Source organism: Nerophis lumbriciformis, linkage group LG23 (genome assembly GCF_033978685.3).
Source record: "Nerophis lumbriciformis linkage group LG23, RoL_Nlum_v2.1, whole genome shotgun sequence".
Classification (NCBI taxonomy): Eukaryota; Metazoa; Chordata; class Actinopteri; order Syngnathiformes; family Syngnathidae; genus Nerophis; species Nerophis lumbriciformis.
In genome coordinates, this window is record NC_084570.2 from 31709912 (window position 1) to 31722714 (window position 12803).

General features: G+C 45.2%; 1 protein-coding gene across 2 annotated transcripts in view; it reads right to left on the reverse strand.

The window, feature by feature from the left end:
• Positions 1 to 4814, reverse strand: part of mcrs1 (microspherule protein 1) — a 47349-nt gene extending 42535 nt beyond the window's left edge. For both annotated transcript variants that reach the window (XM_061984738.1, XM_061984737.1), the window contains exon 1: positions 4597 to 4814. In XM_061984738.1, the coding sequence (XP_061840722.1) occupies positions 4597 to 4611 (15 nt within the window). In that variant the 5' untranslated portion in view covers positions 4612 to 4814. The remainder of the gene's footprint in view (positions 1 to 4596) is intronic.
• Positions 4815 to 12803: the final 7989 nt, after the last annotated feature.

A 12803-nucleotide genomic window follows, 5' to 3' on the forward strand; every position in this document is an offset into this window, starting at 1 on the left:
TAAGTCAAAATAATGACTTAAAAAGTCAAATTAATGACTTACTGTAAGTAAGCGTATGAAAAAAACAGTTAAAAGTGGGGCCACATGCTGACATATACTCAACTCCATCCATCCATCCATTTTCTACCGCTTATTCCCTTTGGGATCGCGGGGGGCGCTGGAGCCTATCTCAGCTACAATCGGGCGGAAGGCGGGGTACACCCTGGACAAGTCGCCACCTCATCGCAGGTCCAACACAGATAGACAGACAACATTCACACTCACATTCACACACTAGGGCCAATTTAGTGTTGCCAATCAACCGTGGCAGAGGGGTTAGTGCGTCTGCCTCACAATACGAAGGTGCTGAGTAGTCTGGGGTTCAATCCCAGGCTCGGGATCTTTCTGTGTGGAGTTTGCATGTTCTCCCTGTGACTGCGTGGGTTCCCTCCGGGTACTCCGGCTTCCTCCCACCTCCAAAGACATATACTCAACTCATCATGCTTAATTTATTACAGCATTTGGGAAGCCTGTAGTTGATTTTTGTTATGTAAATGTTATATTTATATCAACATGTGATAGCAGGGACCCTGCCATTCAAAACTAGGCTGCTACATTACTAATGATTAATGTTACTATAGCTGAAAAAATAGTACAATAGCAATAGGAGAGACTATTCATCCATGAACACCATGGAGTTCATGTAGGCTTTATGATGCAGTTACATTATTATATCAACTATCAGAGACAGCTTCAGGAAACTCTTCATTTAACATAATGTCCTTTTTTGCTGCTTCAACAAAGCTTAATCAACGCAGAAAAAGGTAAAGTGAAATAACTTATTTGTTAACTGTAGGTCAATAATGCTTGTCTTTCTCTCAGACAGACAGGGCTTTACTGCCCGTAACACACGCACACGCACACCGCAAAATTAGCTAACGTTACACTAAAAGCTAATTAGCCTTCACTCCAAGGACTGCGAGTGAGCTGAGCTGCCGCTTATGTTTCTAGAACGTCAACGGGCTCATAGTGATGTTACTGGTAGTTGACTGGGAGGTGTTTATTATAACTATGTTTACTTGCTAAACACCTTTCTGCTCACCAGACCGCAGGAGCACTGACTACATGCGCTCTGAATACGCACTGCTGATTGGCTGTTACATGCGCTCTGAATACGCACTGCTGATTGGCTGTTACATGCGCTCTGAATACGCACTGCTGATTGGCTGTTAAATGCGCTCTGAATACGCACTGCTGATTGGCTGTTACCGCTCTGCATGTAACCAATCAGATGGTTCTGTGGGTGGGACAATGCTGGGTGCTGCAGAGACGTACTGACAAGAGGCAGAACTAAGCGGAGCAGCTTGTTAAGACTTTAGTTTAGGCGGTGGCTCTTTGTTGTTAAGGCGGCTGCCTTAACAACAAAGCGCTGCGGGAAACCCTGCACTATCACCACTGTGCCATTTAAAAAAAATACAGTGTTTTAAACTGGCACAGCCTTCACACATTAGCAGACTTAAAAGGGACCTATAAAGTCCTGCATGAATTGGCTGCAGATCCTCCTGAAAGAGTTCATCAGCCAAAGAAACAGCCGTGAGCGTGTAACTCGAGGCTTCGTCAGAGGTGACTGTTATATTCCTCTGCGCAGGAGCACTTTCAGTAAGTGGGCCTGGTCAGTAAGGAGTGCAAATGTGTGGAACTCAGTACCTGAGGAGGTTAAACTGGTCACAACTTACAAGGCCGTCACAAAGAAATGTAAAATGTGGCTTATCAACGCCTACAGCTCCCAGCACTAAAAGATGAGCCTGTTTTGATGATCAGATAAATGTTATGTTGTGATGTTGTATTTTATTTTGAATCATATTGTATATGTATTGTGTGCATTTTTTCTTTTTCTCTTTTCTTTTTCTTTTAAATTGTAATTTTACTGCCTTTTTTACATCATGGTCAGGGGACTACAGATGAAAACTAGCCTTCTGGCTAATTCTGGCTTTTTTAACCATGTGTAGTCATGTGTTTTATGAAATTGCATTGTCCCATTTGAAATAAACTAATCTAATATAATTTAATGTGAGATATAACAGGATAATGCATACATTTATCATTTGTTTTCAAAACGCTTACAAAACAGTGGGACCCCAAAAATGTACTGTGGGACTAGGGCTGGGCGATAAATGGAATATACTCGATATATCGCGGGATTGTCTCTGTGCGATATAGAAAATGACTATATTGTGAGTTTTTAGCTGCTGGCATTACACTACAGCCGTTTGTCACTCTCTTGTCTCTCCTTCTCACAGAGACATAAAACAAGCGCACCTTCTTACATACGTCACATACGGTCGCACATGCAACTTCATACGCCCTCGCGGAGCAGAGAGGTAGCGGCATTGGTAACATTAGCTGGTGCAAGTGGAAATACGAGAGAGAGAAGGTGCGAGTCTGGTAACAAATGAAGGAAGAACAATTAATTCCCAAGAAAAACAGCACGGGGTCCATTGTCCGGCGGTGGTTTCGCTTCAAGCGGAAAGATGTTGAACAGACAAGCGTAATATGTCAAGTATGCGGCAAAAACGTTGCTACAAAAAGTAGCAGCACTGCTAATTTGTAGAATGACTTGAAAAGTGACTTGAAAAGTCACCTTCAAGAGCAGTGTTTTACAACCTTTTTTGAGCCAAGGCACATTTTTTGCGTTGAAAAAATCCGGAGGCACACCACCAGCAGAAATCATTAAAAAACTAAACTCAGTTGACAGTAAGAAGTTGTTGTCGCAATTGTTGGATATGACTTTAAACCATAAATAAGCATGCATCACTATAGCTCTTGTCTCAAAGTAGGTGTACTGTCACCACCTGTCACATCACGCCCTGACTTATTTTGAGTTTTTTGCTGTTTTCCTGTGTGTAGTGTTTTAGTTCTTGTCTTGCGCTCCTATTTTGGTGGCTTTTTCTCTTTTTTTGGTATTTTCCTGTAGCAGTTTCATGTCTTCCTTTGAGCGATATTTCCCGCATCTAATTTGTTTTAGCAGTCAGGATTATTTCAGTTGTTTTTATCCTTCTTTGTGGAAACATTGTTGATTGTCATGCCATGTTCGGATGATTGTGGACGCCATCTTTGCGTCACAGTAAGTCTTTGCTGTTGTCCGGCATTCTGTTTTTGTTTACTTTGTAGCCAGCTCAGTTTTAGTTTCATTCTGCATAGCCTTCCCTAAGCTTCAATGCCTTTTCTTAGGAGCACTCACCTTTTGTTTATTTTTGGTTTAAGCATTAGACACCTTTTTGCCTTAGTTGTGATTTCCCTCTCTGCATGAAAGTTTAAAATGAGCATATATTAATGCAGTATGAACAAGAATGTTTTAATGTAGACACATAGAATCATCATACTACTGTGCATCAAGTGTTCATTCAAGGCTAAGGCAAAATATTGAGATATATTAAGTTAAAAAGTTAAAGTACCAAAGATTGTCACACACACACTCGGTGTGACGAAATTATTCTCTGCATTTGACCCATCACCCTTGATCACCCCCTGGGATGTGAGGGCAGCAGTGAGCAGCAGCGGTTTTTGGTGATTTAACACCCAATTCCAACCCTTGATGCTGAGTGTCAAGCAGGGAGGTAAAGGGTCCCATTTTTATAGTCTTTGGTATGACTCGGCCGGGGTTTGAACTCACAACCTACCGATCTCAGGGCGGACACTCTAACCACTAGGCCACTGAGTAGGTTAAGTCAAAGTACCAATGATTGTCACACACACACACACACACACACACACACACACACACACACACACACACACACACACACTAGGTGTGGTGAAATTTGTCCTCTGCACTTGACCCATCACCTTGTTCCACCCCCTGGGGGGTGAGGGGGGCAGTGAGCAGCGAGCAGCAGCGGTGGCCGCACCCGGGAATCATTTTTGGTGATTAAACCCCCAATTCCAACCCTTGGTGCTGAGTGCCAAGCAGGGAGGTAATGGGTCCCATTTTTATAGTCTTTGGTATGACTCGGCCGGGATTTGAACTCACAACCTACCGATGTCAGGGCGGACACTCTAACCATATATATCGTGTATCGTGACATGGCCTTAAAAAAGGCCATATGGCCCAACCCTATGTGGGACCCCATTTTGAAAGTTCCTAGCACCAACACTAATGAAGCGCAACTGATATATTATCTTTACAACATACAGAGGAGCCATGAAACAGGTTTGGAAGCACCGCTGCTGCTCACTGCTCTCCTCACCTCCCAGGGGGTGAACAAGGGGATGGGTCAAATGCAGAGGCGTATTTCACCACACCTAGTGTCTGTGTGACAATCATTGGTACTTTAACTTTAACTTGTTGACGTTCGAACTCTGGCTTCCTTCGCTCGTATTTCTGTTTACATGTGAGCATTAGCCTCGGGCCCAACTGACAAAACTCGCAACATAAAACACCCAACTCTGTTTAAATAGCTGCGGTATATGACACTATCCAAACAATTGCTACCATAACCCGGTCAAAAAAGTTTAAGTCTGCCATCTTTTATTCGCTTAAACATTTTAAATGATAGCTTGAGCTAGCCGGTGTCGATTAGCAAGCTAATGCTAGCCAGGCGCGTTTTTGTGACTCACCGTTCCTTGGTGCATTTATTTGGCGTGTTAGAGGCCGACCGCTGGAGCCTACGCAAGTGTCCCGATATGCACTTGATCCAAAACGCGTTCAGCGGGTGCCCATGTTTCACTACATAGCGAGACGGGTGTGGGGCATTTGACGTGTTGTTAGCATGAGCCTCTTTGTAGGTATGTTTCCTTCTCATCAGGAAGTCAACATGTCAGAAGTGCAATGGCGACACCTGTTGGCCTGGAGGAACTGATGTAGGTCATTTATATCTCCATATATACAGTCGTGGTCAAAAGTTGACATACACTTGTAAAGAACATAATGTCATGGCTGTCTTGAGTTTTCAGTAATTTCTACAACTCTTATTTTTTTGTGATAGAGTGATTGGAACACATGCTTGTTGGCCACAAAAAACATTCATGAAGTTTGTTTCTTTTATGAATTTATTATGGGTCTACTGAAAATGTGAGCAAATCTGCTGGGTCAAAAGTATACATACAGCAATGTTAATATTTGCTTACATGTCCCTTGGCAAGTTTCACTGCAATAAGGCGCTTTTGGTAGCCATCCACAAGCTTCTGGCAAGATTCTGGTTGATTTTTTGACGACTCCTCTTGACAAAATTGGTGCAGTTCAGCTAAATTTGTTGGTTTTCTGACATGGACTTGTTTCTTCTTCTTCTTTCTACATGGTTATAGCAAACATCCCATAATTTTATGTGCCCCGCAAAAGCCTGGAAATAGTTTGTGTTAATACAGTACTACTACACTACTGTAATGTTGTCATTATGGTGGTACTTGATCAATACTTAGGTCTACTACACTACTGTACTTTACAAATATCATTATGGTGGTACTTGATGAATACTTAGGTCTACTACATTACTGTACTGTAACGTTGTCATTATGGTGGTACTTGATGAATTCTTAGGTCTACTACACTACCATACTTTAATGTTGTCATTATGGTGGTACTTGATGAATACTTAGGTCTACTACACTACTGTATTTTAATGTTGGTCATTATGGTGGTACTTGATGGATACTTAGGTCTACTACATTACTGTACTGTAACGTTGTCATTATGGTGGTACTTGATGAATTCTTAGGTCTACTACACTACCGTACTTTAATGTTGTCATTATGGTGGTACTTGATTAATACTTAGGTCTACTACACTACTGTATTTTAATGTTGGTCATTATGGTGGTACTTGATGAATACTTAGGTCTACTACATTACTGTATTTTAATGTTGGTCATTATGGTGGTACTTGATGACTACTTAGGTCTACTACATTACTGTATTTTAATGTTGGTCATTATGGTGGTACTTGATGAATACTTAGGTCTACTACACTACTGTATTTTAATGTTGTCATTATGGTGGTACTTGATGAATACTTAGGTCTACTACATTACTGTATTTTAATGTTGGTCATTATGGTGGTACTTGATGAGTACTTAGGTCTACTACACTACTGTATTTTAATGTTGGTCATTATGGTGGTACTTGATGAATACTTAGGTCTACTACACTACCGTACTTTAATGTTGTCATTATGGTGGTACTTGATGAATACTTAGGTCTACTACACTACTGTATTTTAATGTTGGTCATTATGGTGGTACTTGATGAATACTTAGGTCTACAACATTACTGTACTGTAACGTTGTCATTATTGTGGTACTTGATGAAGTCTTAGGTCTACTACACTACCGTACTTTAATGTTGTCATTATGGTGGTACTTGATGAATACTTAGGTCTACTACACTACTGTATTTTAATGTTGGTCATTATGGTGGTACTTGATGAATACTTAGGTCTTCTACATTACTGTACTGTAACGTTGTCATTATGGTGGTACTTGATGAATTCTTAGGTCTACTACACTACCGTAATTTAATGTTGTCATTATGGTGGTACTTGATGAATACTTAGGTCTACTACACTACTGTATTTTAATGTTGGTCATTATGGTGGTACTTGATGAATACTTAGGTCTACTACACTACTGTATTTTAAAGTTGGTCATTATGGTAGTACTTGATGGATACTTAGGTCTACTACATTACTGTACTGTAATGTTGTCATTATGGTGGTACTTGATGAATACTTAGGTCTACTACACTACTGTATTTTAATGTTGGTCATTATGGTGGTACTTGATGAATACTTAGGTCTACTACACTACTGTATTTTAATGTTGGTCATTATGGTGGTACTTGATGAATACTTAGGTCTACTACACTACTGTATTTTAATGTTGGTCATTATGGTGGTACTTGATGGATACCTAGGTCTACTACATTACTGTACTGTAACGTTGTCATTATGGTGGTACTTGATGAATTCTTAGGTCTACTACACTACCGTACTTTAATGTTGTCATTATGGTGGTACTTGATGAATACTTCGGTCTACTACACTACTGTATTTTAATGTTGGTCATTATGGTGGTACTTGATGAATACTTAGGTCTACTACACTACTGTATTTTAATGTTGGTCATTATGGTGGTACTTGATGGATACTTAGGTCTACTACATTACTGTACTGTAACGTTGTCATTATGGTGGTACTTGATGAATTCTTAGGTCTACTACACTACCGTACTTTAATGTTGTCATTATGGTGGTACTTGATGAATACTTAGGTCTACTACACTACTGTATTTTAATGTTGGTCATTATGGTGGTACTTGATGAATACTTAGGTCTACTACATTACTGTATTTTAATGTTGGTCATTATGGTGGTACTTGATGAATACTTAGGTCTACTACATTACTGTATTTTAATGTTGGTCATTATGGTGGTACTTGATGAATACTTAGGTCTACTACACTACTGTATTTTAATGTTGTCATTATGGTGGTACTTGATGAATACTTAGGTCTACTACATTACTGTATTTTAATGTTGGTCATTATGGTGGTACTTGATGAATACTTAGGTCTACTACACTACCGTACTTTAATGTGGTCATTATGGTGGTACTTGATGAATACTTAGGTCTACTACACTACTGTATTTTAATGTTGGTCATTATGGTGGTACTTGATGAATACTTAGGTCTACTACATTACTGTACTGTAACATTGTCATTATGGTGGTACTTGATGAATTCTTAGGTCTACTACACTACCGTAATTTAATGTTGTCATTATGGTGGTACTTGATGAATACTTAGGTCTACTACACTACTGTATTTTAATGTTGGTCATTATGGTGGTACTTGATGAATACTTAGGTCTACTACACTACTGTATTTTAATGTTGGTCATTATGGTGGTACTTGATGGATACTTAGGTCTACTACATTACTGTACTGTAACGTTGTCATTATGGTGGTACTTGATGAATTCTTAGGTCTACTACACTACCATACTTTAATGTTGTCATTATGGTGGTACTTGATGAATACTTATGTCTACTACACTACTGTATTTTAATGTTGGTCATTATGGTGGTACTCCTCTCTGAGCTGCCACCTTAACGTGGTAGAGGAGTTTGCGTGTCCCAATGATCCTAGGAGCTATGTTGTCCGGGGGCTTCTATGCCCCCTGGTAGGGTCTCCCAAGGCAAACTGGTCCTAGGTGAGGGATCAGATAAAGAGCAGCTCGAAGATCTCTATGAAGAACACTGACAAGGAACCCAGATTTCCCTCGCCCGGACGCGGGTCACCGGGGCCCCCCTCTGGAGCCAGGCCCGGAGTTGGGGCGCGATGGCGAGCGCCTGGTGGCCGGGCCTGTCCCCATGGGGCCCGGCCGGGCACAGCCCGAAGAGGCAACGTGGGTCCCCCCTCCAATGGGCTCACCACTCATAGCAGGGGTCATAGAGGTCGGGTGCGATGTGAGCTGGGCGGCAGCCGAAGGCAGGGCACTTGGCGGTCCGATCCTCGGCTACAGAAGCTAGCTCTTGGGACGTGGAACGTCACCTCGCTGGGGAGGAAGGAGCCTGAGCTAGTGCGTGAGGTCGAGAAGTTCCGGCTAGATCTAGTCGGACTCACTTCGACGCACAGCAAGGGCTCTGGAACCAGTTCTCTCGAGAAGGGCTGGATTCTCTTCCACTCTGGCGTTGCCGGCAGTGAGAGGCGACGGGCTGGGGTGGCAATTCTTGTTGCCCCCCGGCTCAGAGCCTGCACGTTGGAGTTCAACCCGGTGGACGAGAGGGTAGCTTCCCTCCGCCTTCGGGTGGGGGAACGGGGCCTGACTGTGGTTTGCGCTTACGCGCCAAATCGCAGCTCAGAGTACCCACCCTTTTTGGATTCACTCGAGGGAGTACTTGAGAGTGTTCCCCCGGGTGATTCCCTCGTCCTACTGGGGGACTTCAATGCTCATGTTGGCAGCGACAGTGAAACCTGGAGAGGCGTGATTGGGAAGAATGGCTGCCCGGATCTGAACCCGAGCGGTGTTTTTTTATTGGACTTTTGTGCTAGTCACAGATTGTCCATAACGAACACCATGTTCAAACATTAGGGTGTCCATATGTGCACTTGGCACCAGGACACCCTAGGCCGCAGTTCCATGATCGACTTTGTAGTTGTGTCATCGGATTTGCGGCCTCATGTTTTGGACACTCGGGTGAAGAGAGGGGCGGAGCTTTCTACCGATCACCACCTGGTGGTGAGTTGGCTGCGATGGTGGGGGAGGGTGCCGGACAGACCTGGCAGGCCCAAACGCATTGTGAGGGTTTGCTGGGAACGTCTGGCAGAGTCTCCTGTCAGAGAGAGTTTCAATTCCTACCTCCGGAAGAACTTTGAACATGTCACGAGGGAGGTACTGGACATTGAGTCCGAATGGACCATGTTCCGCGCCTCTATTGTCGAGGCGGCTGATTGGAGCTGTGGCCGCAAGGTAGTTGGTGCTTGTCGTGGCGGTAATCCTAGAACCCGTTGGTGGACACCGGCGGCGAGGGATGCCGTCAAGCTGAAGAAGGAGTCCTATCGGGTTCTTTTGGCTCATAGGACTCCTGAGGCAGCGGACAGGTACCGACAGGCCAAGCGGTGTGCGGCTTCAGCGGTCGCAGAGGCAAAAACTCGGACATGGGAGGAGTTCGGGGAAGCCATGGAAAGCGACTTCCGGACGGCTTCGAAGCAATTCTGGACCACCATCCGCCGCCTCAGGAAGGGGAAGCAGTGCACTATCAACACCGTGTATGGCGAGGATGGTGTTCTGCTGACCTCGACTCCGGATGTTGTGGATCGGTGGAGGGAATACTTCGAAGACCTCCTCAATCCCACCAACACGTCTTCCTATGAGGAAGCAGTGCCTGGGGAGTCTGTGGTGGGCTCTTCTATTTCTGGGGCTGAGGTTGCCGAGGTAGTTAAAAAGCTCCTCGGTGGCAAGGCCCCGGGGGTAGATGAGAACCGCCCGGAGTTCCTTAAGGCTCTGGATGCTGTGGAGCTGTCTTGGTTGACAAGACTCTGCAGCATCGCGTGGACATCGGGGGCGGTACCTCTGGATTGGCAGACCGGGGTGGTGGTTCCTCTCTTTAAGAAGGGGAACCAGAGGGTGTGTTCTAACTATCGTGGGATCACACTCCTCAGCCTTCCCGGTAAGGTCTATTCGGGTGTACCGGAGAGGAGGCTACGCCGGATAGTCGAACCTCGGATTCAGGAGGAACAGTGTGGTTTTTGTCCTGGTCGTGGAACTGTGGACCAGCTCTATACTCTCGGCAGGGTCCTTGAGGGTGCATGGGAGTTTGCCCAACCAGTCTACATGTGTTTTGTGGACTTGGAGAAGGCATTCGACCGTGTCCCTCGGGAAGTCCTGTGGGGAGTGCTCAGGGAGTATGGGGTATCGGACTATCTGATTGTGGCAGTCCGCTCCCTGTATGCTCAGTGCCAGAGCTTGGTCCGCATTCAGGTACCTTGGAGTCCCCATCTCTAATGACTTCTCCTGGACAGTCAACACCACATCAATCATCAAGAAGGCTCAGCAGCGGATACACTTCCTTAGAGTCCTCGGGAAGTACAACCTGAAGCCTGACCTGCTGCTGACCTTCTACCGCTCGTCCATCGAGAGCCTGCTGACCTACTGTATTACGGTATGGTACGGCAGCTGCACTGCAGCAGACAGGGAGAGGCTGCAAAGAGTGGTCAAGACGGCTCAGAAGATCATCGGCCGCCCTCTCCCCTCTCTGACGGACATCTACACCTCCCGCTGCCTCAACAGAGCCAGTGCCATCATCAAGGACAGCACCCACCCTGGCTCTGACCTGTTCCACCTGCTGCCCTCTGGGAAGCGCTACAGGTGCATTAAAACCAAAACAAACAGGCTAAAGAACAGCTTCTTCCCCAGGGCCATAACCATCCTGAACGGACTGCCCCATTGTCCCTCATAACTGCCTTCTCTTCGGTGCAATAACCCATTCCACCAACCACCCTGTTTTTGTTTTGTTTTTTCATGTATATATTCATTTCACACCATATTCATTGCACTTCTACATTTTTTTTTAAATTTTTATATATTTGCACATTGTTTTTCTAGCATGCACACATCGCACTGTATGGAATGGCCTCAATCTCGTTACCTTGCGTAATGACAATAAAGCTGATTCTGATTCTGATTCTGATTGCCGGCGGTAAGTCGGACACGTTTCCAGTGAGGGTTGGACTCCGCCAAGGCTGCCCTTTGTCACCGATTCTGTTCATAACTTTTATGGACAGAATTTCTAGGCGCAGTCAAGGCGTTGAGGGGATCTGGTTTGGTGGCTGCAGGATTAGGTCACTGCTATTTGCAGATGATGTGGTCCTGATGGCTTCCTCCGGCCAAGATCTTCAGCTCTCACTGGATCGGTTCGCAGCCGAGTGTGAAGCGACTGGGATGGGAATCAGCACCTCCAAGTCCGAGTCCATGGTTCTCTCCCGGAAAAGGGTGGAGTGCCATCTCCGGGTTGGAGAGGAGATCTTGCCCCAAGTGGAGGAGTTCAAGTACCTCGGAGTCTTGTTCACGAGTGGGGGAAGAGTGGATCGTGAGATCGACAGGCGGATCGGTGCGGCGTCTTCGGTAATGCGGACACTGTATCGATCCGTTGTGGTGAAGAAGGAGCTGAGCCGGAAGGCAAAGCTCTCGATTTACCGGTCGATCTACGTTCCCATCCTCACCTATGGTCATGAGCTTTGGGTCATGACCAAAAGGACAAGATCACGGGTAAAAGCGGCCGAAATGAGTTTCCTCCGCCGAGTGGCGGGGCTCTCCCTTAGAGATAGGGTGAGAAGCTCTGTCATTCGGGGGGAGCTCAAAGTAAAGCCGCTGCTCCTCCACATCGAGAGGAGCCAGATGAGGTGGTTCGGGCATCTGGTCAGGATGCCACCCGAACGCCTCCCTAGGAAGGTGTTTCGGGCACGTCCGACCGGTAGGAGGCCACGGGGAAGACCCAGGACACGCTGGGAAGACTATCTCTCCCGGCTGGCCTGGGAACGCCTCGGGATCCCCCGGGAGGAGCTGGACGAAGTGGCTGGGGAGAGGGAAGTCTGGGCTTCCCTGCTTAAGCTGCTGCCCCCACGACCCGACCTCGGATAAGCGGAAGAAGATGGATGGGTGGATGGATGGATAATTTAAACAAAAACTCGTCAAAACAGCCCAATACTTATAATATGGGCTTTTTAAACATAAGATCATTGTCTCCCAAAACGTTATTAGTTAATGAGGTCATTAGAGACAACAATCTTAACGTCATTGGTCTTAGCGAAACCTGGCTCAAACGAGACGATTTTTTTGCGCTAAATGAGGCATCTCCTCCTAACTATACGAATGCGCATATTGCCCGTCCCCTTAAAAGGGGTGGGGGTGTCGCACTAATATACAATGAAAACTTTAACCTTACCCCTAACCTAAATAATAAATACAAATCGTTTGAGGTGCTTACTATGAGGTCTGTCGCACCGCTGCCTCTCGATATGGCTGTTATCTACCGCCCCCCAGGGCCCTACTCGGACTTTATCAATGAATTCTCAGAGTTCGTTGCTGATCTAGTGACGCACGCAGACAATATAATCATAATAGGGGACTTTAATATCCATATGAATACCCCATCGGACCCTCAGTGCGTGGCGCTCCAGACTATAATTGATAGCTGTGGTCTTACACAAATAATACATGAACCTACGCATCGCAACGGTAATACGATAGATCTAGTGCTGGTCAGGGGTGTCACCACCTCCAAAGTTATGGTACTCCCGTATACTAAAGTAATGTCCGATCATTACCTTA